This window comes from Candida tropicalis (assembly GCF_000006335.3).
Source record: "Candida tropicalis MYA-3404 genomic scaffold supercont3.3, whole genome shotgun sequence".
In the NCBI taxonomy this organism is placed as follows: Eukaryota; Fungi; Ascomycota; class Pichiomycetes; order Serinales; family Debaryomycetaceae; genus Candida; species Candida tropicalis.
In genome coordinates, this window is record NW_003020055.1 from 369,723 (window position 1) to 392,405 (window position 22,683).

The window sequence follows — 22,683 nt, forward strand, 5'->3', positions numbered from 1 at the left end:
AAAATAAACCCAATTTATAATTATACCTACAGAGAGAGAGAGAGAGAGAGAGAGAGAGAGAGACCAATAATTGATTAATTGTTTCTATAATTTTTATTGTTGGAAATTTTTCAATTCGTATAAATATAAAAAGGGGGAAGAATTTTATTCAAAGTTGGATAAATTTTTCAGTTTTGTTGAATGATTTTATATTATCAGTTTTCTTTTTATTGTCCAATATATATATTCTTTTGAAAAGATCATTAGACATTGATTTAAAATTAATCCAAGAGTGAAATTTTAGTATTTGCAATAGCATCAATAATTGACAGTGACATTTGTCATTACTTAGATCTATCCACTACAGATTTGAGTCCAATTAAATTTAGATATCTCAATTAGCTTAGCCCTTACTACTACTACTACTACTACTACACCACTACTACTTGTGGGTTTTTCTTTAGGAGTGTATCAGTGAAAGAACTTCATTCGTTGCTTACTTTTGGAATAAGCAATTACGCTTACGTCATCTAAATTTAGTTCATACTTTTTTTTTCCTTACAGTTTTGTTCAGTTGTACCACAACACAAAAATTTAATCAATTTTTGCAAAGGAAAGGAAATTTGTTTTATAAAAAATTAATTTTTAAAATACAAGTTCAATTTGGAATCTCCCATTTTAGATATACAACCATCATCGTTTATCAATCAAGAATCAGGAAAGCCTAGGATTAGAAAGTTCTCATTATATCCTATCCCCCTTCAATTGAGTCACCATCTTTTATTGTACTACTTCTGCTACAGCCACTTCTACCACTAGTACTACCACCAACAGCAACAACAAGGACAAGGGTAACCAAAAAAATACTAGAAATCATAGGGCAAAAACGGCTTTATCTTAATTCTACTTCCTTTCCTTATTACTACCCCAACAATTATTGTCATTCAATTATCATTCATTCCGTCATATGGAACAAAGTATCATATCAAGGGTTTATACAAAAAGAAATAAGAACCAAAGATGAAACCTACAAAGAAACAAAATAATTTAAATTTAAGACGACAGAAAAGTAAATCAACATTTAATAAAGACGCAACTCCTTTCTCACCAGCAGTATCTTCTCAATCATCTTCGGTGAGAAACAATCAACATTCAGACCCATCTGATTTGACTTATAATACACCTAAGCCAACACAACAAAATAATTTTACCCCCAACCCAATTATACGGAAATCTACAACAGCGGCATCTCCAACAGATTCCAATGCGAAACCTGTTCCTTATATCATCATAGTCACCAACATTCCAATTCAGTCCACCAAAGATGATTTTATCCAACTAATCAATTCTCGCATATCTACCACCGATGATTCATATACTATAGACCAATTTGTTGCCGAGCATGATAACACCATTACCGCAATCCTAAAAGTTCCCGATTTGGAAACATGCAACAATATGATATCTGCTCTAAATAATACTCACTGGGAAGGCAAAACTTTAAAATTAACTTTAAATATAGATCAGAATGACCAACTTTTGTCTACCAATAAACATTATATCAATAATGATCCATCTTCAACATATAGTTTTGGCCAACCATCTTCATCTTCATCTTTATCATCTTTATCAGAAAGTTATTGGAAACCACCACTATCAAGAAATACTTCTGCATCTTCAACCCCATCAGCATTGTCCCTTTCCCGCAGAACATCATCATTGGACTCCAGAAGATTCGATTCACGTTCAACAAGTAAAAGTTCCATATCATCGTTGGGTTTATCATCAAAACGAAGCTCTCAAAGCTCATCAATAAGCAGTGATCCACAATCAAACAAAAAACCAGTACCTACATTCATCATGAATATGATCCAAGATAATGAAAAACTTACACCTGATCGAAATCACTCAATAGAAGAAGATGTACCAGAGGAGAATGAAAATGATGTACACGAGCATCAGAATCATCATCGTCAACAACAACAACAACAACAACAACAACAACAACAAGACCAAGAAGATAATGATGAGAACAACGATGATGGTATTGATGGTAATGAAAATCCACAGCTGATGGATGATGGTGGTGATGATGAATTTATTTGGGTACATGCAACAGATGACGTCACCGATACCACTAATTTTCCAAAAGGTGAGAATTCTGATAATCTTATAAAAGTCAATGCAAGGAGGTTATTTGTTGGTAATGTTCCTTATAGTTCAAACTGGACTTCATTAAAGAATTTCTTAATCAACAAATCCAATGAATTAGAACCAGATACCAATATTTCCATTTTACGAGTCGAAATACCTGTGCACCAGGTTCCTCGAAGTGAGCCATACTATATGTTCCCAATAGGTCGAGGCTTAGCATCTGTAACAAAAAGTAAAGGGTTTGCCATTGTGACTACTGGTGATAGACATTCGTCGGAAAAATTAATTGAACTTCTCAACAATGTTGAATTTGAAGGAAGATCATTAACTGTGAGGTATGACAAGTATCCTGAATACAACAACTATGTGATGCAACAAATGCACGCACATTCAAGTGGTAATTATCATAATTTGTCTCAACGAAATAATCTTCATTATCATGATGGAATATCGTTACCACCAAATTTACCATATCTTCCACAATACCCCACTTCACCGTCAGCTAATAAACATCAGAATCAGCAAAACATGGCATCATCATTGCAACCAGTTTTGAATTATTCTCCTAGTCCAGCTTTGCTTAGTTCACTTGTATTTGAAAGGAATCTGTACCAACGTAATTTTTATTATGCATCAGCTGCAGCACGTGGAGCTGGAGGAAACACCGTGGGATCTAATCAAAATCAAGGTTCAAACCAGAGTGAAGGTCAAAATCAACCATCTAATCTGAATCTGAACCAAAGTCAACGAGCACATCCAATTTCTGAATCTAACGTCCCAAATGCATTAACACCAGGAATAAACCAGTTCATTTCACCACCTGCTACTGGTAGTTATTTCCAATTTTCCCCACAACAGCAAGGACATCAACATCAATCAGTTCCACAACTGAACCAACTACAAGGTCAGCACGCTGGAAGTTTAAGATCACTTCAATTTATTCCGCCACCGATGGCACCACCACCCCCACACCCTTCACATGTACATCAACTTCTGCAAAATCCTGGCACTGAATCACCAAATGCTCAAGCATTTATGTATTGGCCTCCTCCATATTATAACTCAACACCGATTTATGCCATACCTCCACCATTCCATCAATATCAGTATACAGGATCACCACATCATTACCAACAACAGTTCCCCCAACAAATGAATCATCAAGGACAATACAATTCACGACCACAATCTCAACCTGTACAACAACAAGAACAACGACAAAGTCAAGTTTCTAAAGACTCCACACCAACACCATCGCGAATTATTAGAGATGTAACACTGAAGGAGGAAACACCATTACAAGAACAAACAAATACAACAGAAGTTACCATGAGTGAAGAAGAAAAGGCTAGAGATTTGATCAATTCTATAAAAGACTTATCAATAGACAAATAAGTAGAATTGTATAATAAACAAGATCATTAGAAGTATACAAATAATATAAATTAAAATACCAGAAGAACCACAACACGTGAGTGTAATATTTCATTTTGAATTAGTACAACATGTTTTAGAAAGATAAGAGACCCAAAATCGAATCATCGTCATGAAGTTGACGAAGTTGACGTTGTCTATTACATCTGAATGTATCTTTTTAAATACCAAATCATACAATTTGCCACAAATATGTACTAATGCTATTCTAATTCATACGAAATATTACTTCGTCTCCATTTATTTATTTCTTTCGTTGGTATCCGAGATAAGCGAAAACTATTCTATCAAAAGTGCTTCTATTCTTATTCTATACATCAACAAACCCAAAGAACAAAAAATGAAAATGTTTAGTTTAGTTTATACTTTTTGTACCTTGATAATGTAAAAGCGGCTTTAATATTGTTCTCAACTATAAAGTACACAAACCAACAATAAGTTGATTATACAATAAGTAAACAGAGTTAAATACAAAATGAACTAATAGGTTGGTTATGATATATTCAAATGGTTATATATATGTGAGTGTGTGTGTGTATGTATTGTTGTTTTTATTACAGTGACGAATAGATAATGTTATGAATTTTTCTAATACACAAGGATTATGGAATTTATGGGTCGGAAATGCAATTCGGGATTCGTTTTATTTTCCGAGATGAGATGCTGGTTTTGCAATTGTTGAAGAATATGATTTTATTCGGTTAAACTTAACGGTTTTCAATGTAAATTTTTCAATATTATTACACAATATGTAGATAATCTAAAACCAGGAACAACAACAGCAAGAACAAAAAAGAAGACAAAATGTTATAACTTACTTTTTGTTTTCTGTATGTTCCCAATGGTGTATTGGCATAAAGTATTGTTTAATGTAGTTTGGTTATGGAATTGAATAAAAAAAAAAGAGCAATCGTGTTTTAAAATGATCAGCCACAAAATTGACATTTATTTTGGGGGGAAGGATTATGGACGATGGGTTCATCGGATATTGATTTCCATCTCGGTATAGATCCCGGAATAGATGAATACTAGAATAAACTCCCAATATAAAAAATAATAACAATAATAAAGAATTATGATAGCAATGATATTATAATTGCTGCAATAAATTATGGAACTGCAAATATGAAATATCGGAAATAGTTCACACAGTGTGTACTTACACTTTATTACTATTATTACTATTATTATTATTATTATTATTATTATTATTATAAGACACATATTTTTGTGATACGGATATTTGACTTCAATCTTTATCTCTAGTCTTCTAAAAATAACCCAAGTGTGGATTTGGTTAGTCCAATACACTATCATCATCACTATTGTTTAGAATCTATTTTTGTGCCATTGATTGTCATCACTTAGAGCAACCGATAAGTCCCCTCAAGGTGTCAATGTTATCTTAGTAACAATTAAGCGTACAAAAATATTCAAACCAAGAATGGGCCTAACACTAAAGAGATGTAGAATCTATTTCTATGCTTTATCAAATGAGTAAGGCCTGTGCTACTATTATCAGCATTAACTAATATATTCTACATATAGAAGATACAAAACCTTTCAAGTGACAAAAAGCATCATTACTTGTTTCTAATATTATTTAACTCGGAAATTAAATTAAATAACTTTCAAATTTGTTATTTGGAATCTGTGGTTTAAATGTCTATATAGATGGGTTAGTCAACTTGCAAAAAAATAAATTAATAGAAATTCGAACCGAATCTCCCCGAAAACAATATCAATTGATCAACCCACAGTGAACAAGTATCATAGTATGGAATGTGATGTGATGTAACAGTACGCTATTATAACCATTCTTCTTCTTCTTCTTCAAAATGGGCAATAACTGGCAACAGATACCTAAAGTTAATAATAGACATACACATTGATTGACCTTGGAAAATAATCACAATAATTATTAACCCAAATTTCTATCTTGTTTTACAGTAATACATTAACAATACTTCGGGTTCATATCTATATTCTAATCATTCCGAGATGTTTAAGTTCCGAATCAATTATTGATTATCACTTTATCTTCGTCAATAAATTGCCATATTGTATCGTGTAAACACCACTCACGTGAAAGAAGGTCATGATATGTTAGGATATATGATATTATACATGGACATCGAATATACTGTGATAGTTATAAAAAGTTGTTTAAAAATGAAATGTAAATTATCTGGTAGAAATTGATTTGGTTGATAAGGGAAGTATTCATAGAATATTAGTATTGCTATGCCGATCAATAATAACACCAATATTTTTTTATTAGGGTCAAAATATATACAGAATAACATATGAAATGTAGTCATTATAATAATACCCCTTGTGAATGGATTACTCTTGATATTATAAACTGTTGCTGGATACTTCCTCAAGTCATACGTGGACAACATCTAAAAATGATTATTTTCCCAGACAAACATTCAATGAGAAAGTGCAAGCCATGGTCGATATTACATCATTGAAACTTCAATGTAATGGTGAGAACCATGTTTATAAGTAACCAGTGGTTGTTTTTATAGTATGTAAACAACAAAGTGTTGCCAAAATTTATTGAAAATTGGTTGCAAAGTTTCATGAAAAAAATCATAAATATAAATACAGGCGAAATTTTCCCTTGTTGAAATTAAAATCCTATTCAAAATTCTTCCTCCGTTTTGACTAAAAAGACATCAACTGCTAGAATGCTGTAACATTGGTGTTGAATACAATAACTGGTCCAATGAAACAAACACATTCAGTTAAATAACTTCTCGCAAAAAGAATGCCTATATTTCTAACTCCACATCAACTCCTCGGCTGCTTTTCACCACCAAACAAATTTGACTTTGGTTGCACGACCAATCAATGTAAATTGAATCACCGACAATTGACACTTTTTCTTACTACACACTTACTATCTTTCATTTGACACCATCTACAAAACCACCACCCACACTGTATTAAAAGTGTATCACTTAAGGTTATGCTATCCGATTACATAATCTGCATCCGTACGTTTTTGTCTGATTTTCCCCTTTTTCATCGTTATTCTTTTTTGCTTTGCCTTCATTTGAAAAGAGGAGAAAGAATCTAGCTCTCCACTATTTCAAAATTTGAAAATCAATAGCCATGGATAACCGATAAATACTTTTTCTTTTTATTGTATAAGTGTTTCAGTTATCCACCCCCACTTATGACTACCACTTGTCACCCATTTTATTTAACCAAAAAAATTGTTGGCATTGGTGCCATTCGACCTCCACATTTTGGTGATAATGATTTAATGATAACTGTTCTATTTTTTTTTCCCTGTCTTTCAGTACTAGAAGCACGGCTTTGTGTAACATCAGATAACACCTAGATTAGTATTTTATTTTTTCGGTATAAGAATTGTGTGGGGAAGTATAGTTTCCCTTTTATCATTAAAGATGTAACTATTTAAACCTGTCAAGAATCATTTGGATTGGATTTTTTTCTTTGATATGTAATAATTATTATTCTACAACCAACAATCCTACTAAATGATTGAATCAAAGAGTATATTCTCAGGTGAAAAATACACCAAGCAAGAAGCATTATCACAATTGCCATTTGGATCTGATGTTGAAAATGCTGTTATGATTGATGAACCAGTTACAAATGTCAAATATTCTCCAATATTCAGAAATAAAGCTCATCTTGATGGTTTAATCCAAAATGTTCATCCTGATTTGAATACTCATTATAAATTATTCAACAATGCTGCTGAAATGTATCATGATCGTCCATGTCTTGGTAAACGTCCTTATAATTATACCACTCATCAACTGGATGATTATTTCCTGCATTGGACTTATGGTGAAGTTTTCACAAAGAAGAATAATCTAGGTGCTGGTTTTATTCGAGCATTATTGGAAAATCCTTTCCTTGATGTACAATTGGAATCCCATAGAAAAGTAGTTAATCATTTACGTGATTGGTCTAATTTTGGAATTAATAAATTACCAAGAGATAATTTAAATTGTGAAATTGAAAAGAATTGTTCATTTATTTTAACTATCTTTGCCGTTAATCGTGCTGAATGGATTTTAACAGATTTAGCATGTAGTTCATATGGTATCACTAATACTGCATTGTATGATACTTTGGGACCTGATGTTTCACAATATATTTTGAATTTAACTGAATCACCAATAGTGGTTTGTACTCATGATAAAATTCAAGTTTTGATAAACTTGAAGAAGAAGTATCCTCAACAAACAAAGAATTTGATTTCTATTGTTTCTATGGATCCAATTGATTTGGTAACCCAGGGAACAATTGAAGATGCATATGAATTGGGTATTACAATTCAAGGTTTGAATCAAATTGAAAAAATTGGTGCCAAGAATCCAATTCATCAATTGGAAACTAATCCAGAAGCTTTATTTACAATTTCATTTACTTCAGGAACTACAGGTAGTAAACCAAAAGGAGTGATGATTTCTCAAGGTGGTGCCGCGGCATATATTACATATTTATTATGTTGTGAACCACAAGCTAAACCTGGAGATAAGGCATTTATATTCTTACCTTTGACTCATTTATATGAAAGACAAACTTGTGGGTTTGCATTTAGTTCTGGTTATTATTTGGGTTTTCCTCAAGTGAATCTTGGTAAGAAAAAGATCAACCCATTTGAAAATTTGCTTGCTGATTTGAGGATTTTTAAACCAACTTATATGTCAATGGTTCCTAGATTATTGACTAGACTAGAAGCTTTAATTAAAAGTAAAATCAAAGAATTGCCTGTACAAGAACAAGAAAAGGTGAACTCCATTATTGAAGCCAAGATCAAAAAACAAAGTAAACAAGATGGATCCACTGGTTTTGATGCAACTTTAGATAATGATCCTACTTATAAATCATTAGCGCAATTTGTTGGTTATGATAATATGAGATGGGTTCAAACTGCAAGCGCACCAATTGCACCAACAACATTAATTTATTTGAAAGCATCATTGAATATTGGTACTAGACAACAATATGGATTAACTGAAAGTGGAGCTGCGATTACCAGTACTGGAGAATATGAGGCATCACCAGGATCATGTGGAGTTATTTTACCAACTGGACAATATCGTCTTTATTCTGTTTCTGAAATGGGATACGATTTGAATAAATTAGAAGGTGAAGTTATGCTTCAAGGTCCACAAATGTTTAAAGGATATTATTATAATTATGAAGAAACCATAAATGCAGTCACTGAAGATGGTTGGTTTCATTCAGGAGATATTGCTAGAGTTGATTCTAAAACTGGTAGAGTGACTATCATAGATCGAGTTAAACATTTTTTCAAATTAGCTCAAGGAGAATATATATCACCTGAAAGAATTGAAAATAGATATTTATCATCAAATCCAGATATTTGTCAACTTTGGGTCCATGGAGATTCAAAAGAACATTATTTAATTGGTATAGTGGGTGTTGAATATGAAAAAGGATTGAAATTTATAAATACTGAATTTGGTTATAATAAAATTGATATGCCACCTGGTGATTTATTGGATATTTTGAATTCTCCAGAAGTTAAATCAAAATTTTTAACCAAAATGAATCAACTGGTTAGAGATAAATTGAATGGATTTGAAATATTACATAATATTTTCATTGAATTTGAACCATTAACTGTACAACGTGAAGTTGTCACACCAACTTTTAAAATTAGAAGACCAATTTGTCGAAAGTTTTTCAAATCACAACTTGATGCCATGTATAATGAAGGTTCGTTGATCAACAATGCCAAGTTGTAATACAACCAAATAAATAAATATAATTATAAATATATATATATACAAAAAATGAAAGTTCTATTAAAATTTACATAAAACAGATGCTAATTCATTACCAAAATCTTTATTCATTAAATGATCATCAACATCATCTTCATTACCATCACTAATAATATCTTCAATAATCTCGTCATCTTCAGTGATGCTAGTAGTATTAGTTGTAGATAAAGGATTCATTAATAATGGATTTAATTGCAATTTATGTAGGGCCATTTTATTCAATTTTTGATTCATTCCTAAATTCATTTTAAATTTCAATTCAATATTATTCCAATTTAATTTTCTAGCTATTCTTAATAAATCACTAATCATATATCCAGTTGAAATTGCTCCTGAATTGATTAATTCATCATACCATAATTTAGCATCTTGATAATTTTTATTATCATAATGATATTTAATAAATGGATAAATTTGATTAAAAGTAAATGGACGTTTAAATCTTCTTGATATTTGTAATATTTTAATTGCAAATTGATAATCTTGATGTTTTAATAAAGCTGTTTGAATAAGTAATTCTATATTTGTTGATGATATTGTATTCAATTTCGGTGTAATGCTGGTATAATATTTATTGGTTATGAATTTGGCAATTTCATAATTTTCAAATGATGATGTGATTGGTAAATGTTCTGGTGTTAATGGTTCATTAGTACGTAATAAATGATTTAAAAATACAGTGATAACAGAATCTTGTTCACGATGTTTTGACGATGTTGTCGATGTTGTCGATGATGATGATGATGATTGTGACGCAGTTATATAACTCTGATACTCTTGATATAATTTAAGAATGATATTTGGTGATTTGGAAACATCAGGAATTGAACTTAATAAAACTTGATAAATATGAGCTAATGATTTATAGTTCAATGTCAATCCTTTCAATCTATCATCAACAGTAGCTATTTGTACAATATCAACAGATGGTATTTCATTAATTCCCCCTGATCCATATGGAATACTTAATATTTTCAATTTATTTAAAATACCCAATCCTTGTTTCCCATATATGGCTCCAACATATCCAATAATAACTTTAGGTGAATTTGGGAATCTGGCTTCCATAAGTGATAAAATTTCATTACTAAATATTTCTTTTTGTTTCTCTGATAAATTATCCAATTTCATATGATTTAAAACAACAACAAATTCATTGAAATTACCCAATTCTCTTAGATTTTTCAATAATAAATGATATACTTCAAATCCTGGTTTTAATCCTTCATTAGCCATATATTTCAAAATATCAATACAATAATATCCTCCTTTAAATTTCATAATTATATTAATTAAACATTTAAGTAAAGTTTCAACATCTTGTTTAATATTTGAATCACCAATAATTCGATTATTTGAAATCATACATTTTTTTTCAAATTTTTCCAACATACAATTCAAATAATAAATTGATTTTAATGGTTGATTTGATTCAATTCCTTTATTGATGAAATTTTCAAAATCTGATATATTTAAAAATTGAATCATTTTAGATTTTTGTAAATTTGTTATTTCAAATTTTGGTAAATTTTCATATTTTATAGGCGGTGTATATCCTGTTTGAACAATATATTGATTAATCAATGATGATGATGTTAATAACTTACGTTTCCATTTATCCATTAAAAACTTGTATTGCGATTGAATATTTATCTGAAACATGTACAGATATAATAATCCATGGTTTTTCTCAGATACACTATTAATTAATTTATCAAACAAATGATGATTTAATAAAATAGGAATGGCATTGATGATATCAGTAGATGCTAATTTAGATAAATAGTGAAGTATTGTATTACTTTTATCATTTATATCAGATTCAAGTATTGATTCAATATTTGATCGTATTATCTGTCGTGTTTTTTGACTTCTTGGTTTTGAAATTAACATCCAAATAGATACTTCAACTTCACGTTTCTTGAAATGATTATATACTGATTTTTGAATCTTTTCTTTTAATAATTTATTTGTAATTATTAAATACATTTGTGATGCTTTTTTAGGATCTGAAAGTAAATTATTTTTGATAATACTTGCAATTTTCAATGAAATCTCATTTATTTCATGCACGGTTCCATATGGTATGGAATTTAAATAGTCGAATTCTTCGTGGGTTAATCCTTGAAGCTGTTCAATACTCATATTTAGTAGTGGATTTGGGGTTATATCTTTTGGTATATCTAAGATATTTATACTTGAAGGGTTAGGAGTAAATGGGTTCTTCCGTATAGATGGTTGAAAAATACTTGATTCTTGATACTGAAAAGTTGGCATGTCCTGTGTTGGTCTTGTTGACAAAGTCGCCAACTGGCGAGTGGAATAACAGCCTTGGCAACGTAGTAGTGATAGTGACAGTATCTGTCTATGAATTCTATATCGTTGTAGCATATCTTTATTAGTCCTTGTTGGTTGTTGGTGTGGAGTTGATCTTTGAAGAAAATTATCACGAAGAAAATTTTTCTTCTCCTTCCAATACAATACCGCAAAAAAAAAAACAACTAACTAACTAACGAACTAACACAACTTCATCAATCCCGATCTCTGAATTCATCAACAACGACAACATCTACAATGATCGAACCAAAGAAAACCATTTATGTCAATAATTTAAATGAAAAAGTGTCTATTAATAAATTGAAAAAAGAATTAAATAAAACATTTACACCATATGGAAAGATTCTACAAATTACAGCTTTTAAAACATTAAAATTAAAAGGACAAGCATTTATAACTTTTGATAATATTGAAAGTGCAATTAATTCACTTGAGTTAAATAATATTGAAATTTTTAATAAACCAATTAAGATAACTTTTGCCAATTCAAATTCAGATATTGTTGAATCAGATGAAATAATACGTGAAAGAAAACAAAATAAATCATTGAAAACTTCAAAGAAAAGAAAATTAGAAGATAATGGAAATAAAGATAATAGTAAATTGAAAACAAAGACAAAGAAGAAATTAGATATGTTAAATGAATGGAAAGAATTACCATCTAATCATATATTATTATTACAAAATATTAATAAATTTGATGAATTAGAAGAATTCTTTAATGATTTTAATGGATTTGAAAATATTCGTGTGGTTAAAGTTAAGAATTTAGCATTTATTGAATTTGAAAATGAAGAAATGGCAACTAATTGTCTTCAACAAGTTAAAGATGATCAATTAATTCAGTTTGGTCCAGAAGATGAAGTTTTACTTTCATTTGCTAAAAAATGAAAATGAAAAATTATAATATTGAAAAGGAAAAATCTATTTACAAGAATTATTCAAAAAAGTAATCACCCATGATATCAAATTCAGAATCAAGGTAAAACCCACCAGTTCCATTTTCTTGAGCCGTTTGCATTTGTCTAGAAAATTGTTGTTGCAAGAATTGTTGTTGTGCTGTAAGTTGTTCTTGTTGTTGCAATAATGGGTTCTTTACAACACCAGTGGTGTTTGTATTGATAATTTCTCCATTATCACGAGTATTCAAATCAACTGGACAACTTTCATTATCACATGAATTATTCAGATCTGGAATAGCACTATCCAAGTTTGGATCATATTTCATGGCCATCATCAGTAACCACATTTGATCAACATAATTACTGGTGCTTTCAGTTTCCATTCTTGGTGATCCAATAGATGAAAATGGTGTGATGATGGACGGTGTTCCTGGATTGTTATTAACATTTGTGGTATGAACAGCAGTGTTGGCATTGGTACATGTAGTAGCTGTTGTGTTTTGATGCAAATTATTGACAACATTAGATGGATTACCATTTATTGTTGGAACAGTGAATTGCTGGTTATCTTTCTTTTCTTTCATAGGCATGTCGAAATTAATAGGAACATCAACACGATCTTCAAATGTAACCAATTTTTCAGCACATTTACCCAACATTCTAATCAGTTGATCCAATTCATTCAATTGTTTAGGAGTGAATTGAAATGCTTTGATTTTCTTAATTCCACCAAGATATTTATCATAATTTTCTGGTTCACTTAAAACATCAAACAAACCTCTATGAGCTTTAGCTATTCTCCAGGAATAATAATACTTGGTACCCAATCTTTCCATGATAATTCTTACCAAATCACCAGTTTTTCGAATATTCTTAAGTAAACTATTCAATTTTTCAAAATGTTCAGCATACACTTTATCTGTTTGCATTTTGGTTTGATGATCGGGATTAATTTCAAACATTCTTGCTAAATAACTGACTCTGATTATACATGATAAATTAATTTGATTGATTTTATGTAATGCCAATTGCATGTTTGGATTAAGAAACAACCCTCTTGAACTGTATCTTCCTAATAATGTATGGCCAATTGCAGGAATCAAGTCTTCTCTAATGATATAATACATTTTCAAAAGATAGAAAAATGACAATTCACTATTAAAATTCTTCTCATAATGTAAATAAACATGATAATAAAGTGAAGTCAAAGCGGTTTTCATCGATAAAAAGATTCTTAATTTAACAACATGATAATACTGAATGATACTTTCTCTGTCAGTTCTAACTTTACAAGCATCTGGATTACCAATAACATTGAAAAAATCATGTAAGATAACTTCAAATTCATGTAAATCTCTAGTAATATCATTGACTTTGGCATAGTTATTAATATCCAAAACATAATCCAACATCTTTCTCATGGAATCCAATTCAGAATTCAAGTATACAAATGTATCAACAATAGCAATTTCCATTTCTCGATCTTCAATACTAGCATTGCTGTCATGAACAAATGGAGGTCTAACATCATAATGTCTAGCATCAATACTAGTTGGATTACCTAATGTATAACATTGAGTTAAATCAGATCTCATCAAAAAATTCCACATTTTTCTACCCAAATGATTGATTCTTTCATCATTACAAACATCCAATTTATCTGGTTCACGATTAAGACCTAAAGAATAAGCCATTTGTACCAACAAGGCAGTACCCACTTGAGAATCACCCCCGTCAATACCATCACTTTCTTCTGGTGCATGATTTCTATAAATTCTCATATACAACATGGCTTGAAACACAGTCATGTTGGATTTTCTAGTGAATTGGAAACATTGAATACATGATTCTGCCACTTCAATAGCGGATAAATTGATTGGATTCAGCATGATGAATTTAGCCACAGAATCTTCTTCTGAATTCATGATATATTCATTGATACAATTTCTATTGTTGAAAAATGATAAATATGTCAATCTTAATAAAATAAAACAAATGGCAATATTTGCTAAATCTAATTTCTTTTCAATTCTAATGCTATCAAATGGAACATCATCATAACTTTTTGGTCCAACAATTCTCAGTAATTCTTTTTTGAATAATTCTTCATCAACAAATGGGAAATATGGGTATACATCGGTGAAAAATCTATCCATTAAAGTCCAAAATACTTTCTTTCTGGGTATTATTTGTTTAATTTTATTAATCAAATGTAATTCTGGATTGATTCGTCCGTCGAATATCGATTTAGCTAAAGTAATTTGTGTGAAATTTAAAACTGGCCCATTTTTATTAGGAGTAGTTGATTTAGTTGATTCATCTTCAACTTCTTCATCAGCCTCACCTTTTTTAACCATTGATTTATAAGGAACAACTTCATCATAACCTTCAAATTCCAATACTCTTTTCTTGAAGATTTTATCCATGTAATTTGAATTATTTTCTTCACTTAAACTTTGAGGAGTATTTAATAAAGCAATATTTTCTGAATTTAGTTGTGGCCATTTATTAGTAATAATACAATAGGAACCTTTACTAAGTAATGCTTTCCAAGCCAAACATAAAGCAGGATCTTTTTTCATCAAAGCAATCCAAGATAATGGACCATAATTAACTCTTCTAATATTACGTTTAATCTGTATTGGTGTATAACCATCATAAAAATTCATAACGTCATCATCATCAACTATTGGATTTGGACAACTTGGACCTGTAGGGGACAATATTTCTTTATAGATATCATTTTTGATTTGTTTTGCTGAGTTGTTATTCCCATTTGTTATTGGAGTTCCATTCGGTGTATTTTGTGTCAGTAGAGTTTCTTCCAATTCAGCTATTTTCTTTCGTAGTCTAAGTATTTCTTCATAAGCGGGATTATCTGATTCTATGATATTATAATTTAACAGTCGATGTCTTTTTCGTAGTGGTTCAATAGGGGATGAAATTGAATTTGCAAAAGAAGTAGCTGTATGAATATTTGGAGTATTTGTCGTAGATGTTGTTTGAATCGTGGCACTATGAGGTGGGACTATAGGTGAAAATGAATAATCAGGATCAGGAGTATTTTGAAGTTGACTAGGATGGTTTTTAAGGTTAGGAACGTGATCGTAAACACATGAATAAGCTAAATTTATTTTCTTAACACATGAGGAACAAGGTTGTTTTCTATCACATTTTGTTTTTCTTTTTCTACAATTAGTACAAGATAAAGATGGTTTGTTTCTTGTTTTGTGAGATGTTGTGGTAGTAGGTGTATCTCCAGCTGGCATGGTTGTGGTTAAACAGTTGGTAGTGATCTGGATGGTAATCAAGATTAGAATATTAGAAGATTAGTAATTAAAGATTTTTATTTTTATTTTTATTTCTCTCGTTGAATTTTTTTTCTTTGTTGGCTGGTTGGCTTTGTGGTGGAGAAAGATTTAACGGGGCACGCAGTGAGTCAGACAAAGGGAGTTGGGGAGTAAAGGGGAAGGGGGATAGATCAATGGACGGGACTACCAATTGTTATCCTGTTTGATGATAGTTGTAACAGATGTAAGGTTTAAATTACTGCTGGTAGTGACTACTCTATAAGAAAAGAAAAGAAAAGAAAAGAAAAGAAAAGAAAGAAAGAAAGACAGTGTTATTCGTTGGTTATTACTAGATCTTTAAACTATTATATATATATTTATATTTATATAAACTTCGTACCGCAGCAGTTAAAGGAGTTAAGACCATCCCACACAAAATTAACCAAAGTAAGTAAGAAAGTAAGACAGAAAGAAAAAGGGTTACAAATGATGGATAGTTGGTTTCATTTAAGAATTGTACATGCCGTTTATGCACATATCACCACCTCTACCATTAGCACCACCACCACCACCACCACAGCAAACGCTACCACGAGCACTACCATTTTGATAGATATATCAACTTATACACCTCGGGTATACCTGACAATTAAATGACATCTATCAAAACCAAAAACCAAAATCCGTATTCATCTTCTTCTTGTTACTCTTCTCTTCCGTTTTCCGTTTTTATTTTCTTTCGTTTAAATATTGTCAATTGTACTTCATGAACACAATCAGATGATTGATTGATTGATTGATTGTTCAAAGTATAATAAATTCATGCTTACTAATAAACAATAAAACGATCCATTATATAGTTATATTATTCTTTTTAAACAAATTCCACTTTAATCCTTTGTTCATGTTCATCAAGAGTGAACTCAACCTAAATAATGAAAACCGTGGTGGGTGGGGTGGAGAGACGGAAAAAGAATAAAAGCAATTTATCTTTTCTATATAATCATACTCGTGAATATTTGTCATTGCTTATACAGTCGTTGCAGTTTTATTTCGCGCTAGTTTGAGCATAATTTTCAGATCAGTGAGTCAAAATTATTCGCACTATTTGCAAAGAAAAGTTCATATTAAGGCGGTCAATATTTTTGATACTAGTGCGCAAAAAATGTTCATATTACGTGACCTCTATTTGTTCATACTGAAAATGTATGATATATGGTATGAACAAAAAAGGGCAGCTAGTTTGAAAGTATTATTTCCGCTGGTGTGAACATTTTGACTCCATTTACTATGAACAATTAATCTCCTTTACTATAAATTAAATTGTCGCACTAGTATTAATAATTTCTTTGAACTTGGTACGAACTGAAAGTAGAAACACTGTACTCATAATCATGATCATAATCAATATCCCCCAAATTAAAGAAAAAAGTTAAATCTTGAAATTGGGGGAAACAAGGAAAAGGGTTAGTTGGAGGGGGGGGGGGGGGGCACAAGAAGGAAAGAATTTGCTAGATATATGAAAAAGAAGAAGAAGAATTATCATCATCATCTGAATTATCATCTAAAATAATTAATTGCTCGTTGTTAAGTTTAGTCATAGTTTACATAACTTTTATTATCACTCATTTCTTCTCAACTGTAATCCGTATTCGGTGGTTATTCTCTTTAATCATTTCTATTGGTTCATGGAATTCTCTTACAATCTATACAAATAGTAAAAACGATATGATGATGCACGTGATTTATTTAGGTTTAAATGTTATTTTCTTTTTTTTTTTTTCTTGTTTCCATAATTTTGCATCAATTTGAATCAAATGAATAACCACCGGATATCCCCAATATTTCCGGTTCCACATTAAGATATAAATAAATAAATAAATACATTAATATTAACTAAATTAAATTACAAACTATATTATATTCTTGACTTTATCCATCATTGTTTAATAAACGATCAATATCGACTAAAATATCAAATGAATTAGGATCAAATATGTCATTATTAAATCCACCATTGTTACCTGGGGTAGCAATATTACCATATGGAGAATTCATCATTGAAAAATTAGGTGTATTAGGTTCATTTTGTTTTTGTTTTTGTTGTTGATCGGTAATCATTTGTAACCAAATCTTATCAATATCTTCATTATTAACAAAATCTAGCCCAAATTCATTAGTGTATTTTCTCGTATCAGAAATACTTGTCATAGAATTTGAATTAGTACTACTGATGTTATTATTATTATTGTTGGTGGTGGTGCTATTCATGGTGGTGGCAGTATTTGGAGTTTGATTTGTTTCAGATGATGTCGTAGACATATCAGATTTGAAATTTTTATAAGTACAAGTAGTACAAAATTCATCACCCATAACTTTAGTTTTACCTAATTTTGATAATGCAATTTCTGACATTAATCCTAATTCTTGAATTTCTTCAATTGAATAATTTGGTAACATTAATTTATTACTCATTTTAGATTCTTTATCATAAAATTCCATAGTTGTTATCTTTTTCAATAAATAATTATTTGCTTTGGTTACTTTCCATGCATAATAATATCTTGTACTTAATTTTGAAACCGCTGCTACCCCAACTTCCGCACATCTTGTTAAACCTGATGAAAATTTACATAATTCTTTATAATATGAATAATATTTTTCATCATTAGAACATTTAAATCCATGATCTTCTTGATTTTTAAAATAATAAATTGAAAAATTAACTCTCAATATTAATGCTAAATTAACCTGGATTAATTTATGAATAATTTGAATCAATTTTGGATTTATAACCATATCACATACAACTTCACTATTACCTAATAATTCAAAATAATGAGGCATGATATCAGTAGCAGCAATTTGAATGATTTTCTTCAAATAAAAATATGACAATTTCAAATCTTTCTTTTCATAATACAAGAAAATATGGAAATAAACAGAAACCAAAAATGATTTTAAAGAAATATATAATTTAACTGGCATATTTCTAGCATAAATATGATTAAATGAACAATTCTTTGGATTCAAACAATCTGATAAAGTACCATATTTTTCATAAATACTGGTTTCAAATTCACTTAATAATTTACATAATTGTGACATTTTAACTTTCCCTGATACATTAAGAATTAATTTCAAAATATCACTTAAAATATCATAAACTGGCAAATAGCCAGGGAAATTCAGAGTGACAAAATTATCCAATTTCTTGTCACGTAAATTTTCAGCTCCTTCTTCAACAAAGGGTAATTTTGTATCAAAATATTGATCACATATAGTTCTTGGATTACCAAAACTATAAGAATGATGAATATCTGTTAAAATCATAAAATGCCAAATCTTTCTTCCCATATTATTTTCTCGTTTATTATTTAAGACATCGGGGAAATTATCTGGATCTCTGTTTAACCCAAGTGAATACGCCATTTGTACAATCATTGCATTTAAAGCATAAGTATCTGCTCCATCTCCGTCATCTCCATCCTCAGGTGCAAACACATGGTATAATTGTAAATAAAATGCAAGTTGCAATACTGACATTGCAGCTTTTCGGAAAATATCAAATTGATTTAAACATAAATGAGCAGTATCAATAAATGAAATACCAATTGGATTTTGAATTAAATACTTCAAATCTTGTGCTTCTTCTGAAGGATCAGTTGAATTGAGTCTCATTTCATTAACACTTTCTTTATTTGAAAATAATGATAAATAACTTAATCTTAAAACAATCAATAATAATCCCAAATATGCCAAATCTAATCGTTTTTCAACTTTAATTTCTTTAATCTTTTCATCTTTATAATTTTTGGATCCAATTATTTTACTTATTGAATCAGTGAAATCATATTCATCAATAAATGGCATGAATGGATAAAGTAAAGAGAAAAATCTATCCAAAGATTTCCAAATAACTTTTTGTTTAGGTAATAACTGATGAATTCTATCAACTAATTGTAATTCAGCATTAACTTGTTCTTCATATAAAGTTAATCCCAAGGGTAATGAAACTTGATTTAATTCTTTCTTGAGTTTTTTCTTCAACACATCATATGGAACAATATCTTTATATCCAAAACTTTCTAAAGTCTTCTTTTTAAAATTAACTTCACTTTCATTTGATTCGGATGTTACTAATGACGTATTTTCTTGATTAATTTCACTAACAGACAGTCCAAATATGAAATTTTGTTGACTCTTTTCCTCTTTCAATTTACAAATATGTAACCATAACAAACTCAACGCTTTATCCTTTTTCATTAAGGAACTCCAGGCAAATGGACCATGATTGATTCTTCGATAATCTTTAATACAAATTGAAGTATATCCTTCATAAAAATTAATTGTTTCATTTTCATCCAAATATGGATTAACTCCAATTAATGTATTGTTCGTGTCTGTGCGAACAGAACTAATACTATTATGAGGAGACTTATTGGAAACTGATGAATCCGGAGTTTTGAAATATGGATCAGAATTATTGGATACTGAACTATATGAAACATTTGTTGGAATCATATTGTTATTATTTCTGTTATCTTGTTCTCTTACATTAATTGGGGGTAATTGAATACCAGGAGATGGGGTCCCTCTAGTATGTGATACATTATAAGTTGTTTGAAATCTATTCATTGAAGGTGGTGGACGATGAGGTATGGTACTAGGAGGAGTTGGACAAGGTGGTGTGAACATAAGTGATTCAGGTTTATTTTGTGGACTTAAACTATTGAATTTAACAGGTGGTGGTAAAATATTATTACCATTATTGGAATTATTTGTTGTTGATGGAGGAGCTACTAATGGAATAGGAGTTGTTTCACCATTAATTCTAGATTCAATACTTTCTAATCTTTGTTTCAACATATCTAATTCACTCATTGTTATATTATTTTGATCATCTCCATTAATATTTGAACCATTACTAATCAGACTTGAAATAGAACTAGTTTTTGATTTCTTTCTTGAATTATTATCATAGTTCACTGATGAATTTGAAGTCACATCCTTATCAAACTTAATTGGAGTTCTAACACTAGACAAATAATAATTTGAACTATTCTCAGGTATTGAAGACATTTTATTCTTATTCTCATTTGTACTACTAGCATTAGTAGTAGTAGCAGTATGAATAATCCCATCATCATAAACACAACTTGTTTGACGTTTAGCTTTAACACAATTTGAACATGGATATTCCCTATTACATTTTATCTTACGTCTTCTACAGTTAGTACAAACTGAACTTATTCTTTTTCTTTTCTTTGTTTGATCTCCTGATTGACCATTATTGGTATTATTTCCTTGTTGGTTAGCACCTCCATGATTTTGCATTGATTCATGGATGAAACTAGCTGGTATTTTGGGTGGTAAAAATGACATCACGATAAGTAGTTATGATGGACGATGATAATGAATGATTGGATAGATAGATGGATGGTTACTTGATTGACTAATGGGTACTTGATGATTGATTGATTGTTTGATGAAAAAAATGACTTTTTCTTTTTTTTTTTTTTTTTTTGTGAATCCCGTGATTTCGGTTCGCCAAAGAAAAAATTTTTTTTTCTTCATTTGTGTTTGCCTCCGCAACGGAAAATTTCCCAAAACGGAAATTTACGGGTGGTACGATTTTTTTTTTTGCTGATCCTAAAAGATATACTGAATACGAAATATAAAATTAATTGCATAGAAATGAATGAGTATATATATATATATATAATATTAAATATTAACGATAAAGAAGTAAAGCAAAACAAAATAAAAACAGAAACAAATTAAGCTAAACTAAAGGATTTAAAGGAAATTCATCAAACAAATCAAAATATACTGCATTTCCACTATTAGAACCAGCCGTACTATTGTTAATATTATTATTATAAGTATTATTATTAGTATTATTATTATCTTCAATGTTGACATTAGGAGTAGCATCTTGTGCTTGATTGGTTGTTGGATTAAACTGTTGGGGTGGCATACGATTTCCAAATACATTGTTCATCGATTGACCAACATTCAAATTCGCATCAAAATATTGACCATGTCCAACACCATGCATATTATTATGATGTAAATTAGATGAATCATTATTCATATTATTGAACGTTGATGTATTCATTGGGCCATTATTTGTACCAGCAGCTCCATTGAAACCATCATTTTGATGATGAGTTTTAGAGTTCAACATTTGCAACCAAATGGAATCAATTTCTGCACCATTATCGAATTTTAAATCTTCAAAATGTGTTGAAAATAAAACTCCATTACCATTTGACTCAACACTATGAGGTGTATGTGATTCTTCACTCATATTTATTGTTGGGCTGAATTTGTTGGTTGGTACGCTATCAAGTGATGATATAGATGTATTTGGTTGATGATATGGCTGTTGCTGCTGCTGATGAGGATGAGGATGAGGATGCTGTTGTTGTTGATGTTGATGTTGCTGTTGATTGTGGTGATATTGTTGTGGATTATGTTGTGAATTATGTGGTTGCTCATAAGATGGCATTCTCTGTGGTGGTGGTGGTGGTGGCTGGGTGTTTTGGGATGGATATTGTTGATTTTTCTTGGTCTTGTTAGGTTTCTTTGGCTTATTTGTTTTAAATAATGTTGAAATATCAACCAGATCACAGGAATTGTTAATGAAAGTTTCAACCTTCTCCATACCTCGATCCGTCAAATCAGCCAACTCGGTAATTTGAGCTTCAGTTGGTTTAACAAATTGTAAATCTTGAGCAACAATTCTTTCATAAAACTCTGGAGATGTGACCAATTCAA

The 22,683-nt window shown here is 30.2% G+C and overlaps 7 protein-coding genes across 7 annotated transcripts; 3 read left to right on the forward strand and 4 right to left on the reverse strand. All coding sequences in view use genetic code 12, as the record gives it.

The window, feature by feature from the left end:
- Positions 1–999: 999 nt before the first annotated feature.
- On the forward strand, positions 1,000–3,528 carry CTRG_02264 (uncharacterized protein; the record flags this gene model as incomplete). Its single annotated transcript, XM_002547921.1, has 1 exon — positions 1,000–3,528. One exon carries the CDS (start codon positions 1,000–1,002, stop codon positions 3,526–3,528), a length of 2,529 nt encoding a protein of 842 aa, XP_002547967.1.
- A 3,554-nt stretch (positions 3,529–7,082) lies between these two features.
- On the forward strand, positions 7,083–9,332 carry FAA2 (Faa2p; the record flags this gene model as incomplete). The annotated part of the gene is made up of 1 exon (XM_002547922.1): positions 7,083–9,332. The coding sequence occupies one exon, from the start codon at positions 7,083–7,085 to the stop codon at positions 9,330–9,332; it is 2,250 nt and encodes a 749-aa protein (XP_002547968.1).
- A 60-nt stretch (positions 9,333–9,392) lies between these two features.
- CTRG_02266 (uncharacterized protein) lies at positions 9,393–11,762 on the reverse strand (the record flags this gene model as incomplete). Its single annotated transcript, XM_002547923.1, has 1 exon — positions 9,393–11,762. The coding sequence occupies one exon, from the start codon at positions 11,760–11,762 to the stop codon at positions 9,393–9,395; it is 2,370 nt and encodes a 789-aa protein (XP_002547969.1).
- A 183-nt stretch (positions 11,763–11,945) lies between these two features.
- CTRG_02267 (uncharacterized protein) lies at positions 11,946–12,599 on the forward strand (the record flags this gene model as incomplete). Its single annotated transcript, XM_002547924.1, has 1 exon — positions 11,946–12,599. The coding sequence occupies one exon, from the start codon at positions 11,946–11,948 to the stop codon at positions 12,597–12,599; it is 654 nt and encodes a 217-aa protein (XP_002547970.1).
- A 46-nt stretch (positions 12,600–12,645) lies between these two features.
- CTA4 (oleate-activated transcription factor) lies at positions 12,646–15,879 on the reverse strand (the record flags this gene model as incomplete). Its single annotated transcript, XM_002547925.1, has 1 exon — positions 12,646–15,879. One exon carries the CDS (start codon positions 15,877–15,879, stop codon positions 12,646–12,648), a length of 3,234 nt encoding a protein of 1,077 aa, XP_002547971.1.
- A 1,953-nt stretch (positions 15,880–17,832) lies between these two features.
- Positions 17,833–21,285, reverse strand: MRR1 (Mrr1p; the record flags this gene model as incomplete). The annotated part of the gene is made up of 1 exon (XM_002547926.1): positions 17,833–21,285. One exon carries the CDS (start codon positions 21,283–21,285, stop codon positions 17,833–17,835), a length of 3,453 nt encoding a protein of 1,150 aa, XP_002547972.1.
- A 400-nt stretch (positions 21,286–21,685) lies between these two features.
- On the reverse strand, positions 21,686–22,570 carry CTRG_02270 (uncharacterized protein; the record flags this gene model as incomplete). The annotated part of the gene is made up of 1 exon (XM_002547927.1): positions 21,686–22,570. One exon carries the CDS (start codon positions 22,568–22,570, stop codon positions 21,686–21,688), a length of 885 nt encoding a protein of 294 aa, XP_002547973.1.
- Positions 22,571–22,683: the final 113 nt, after the last annotated feature.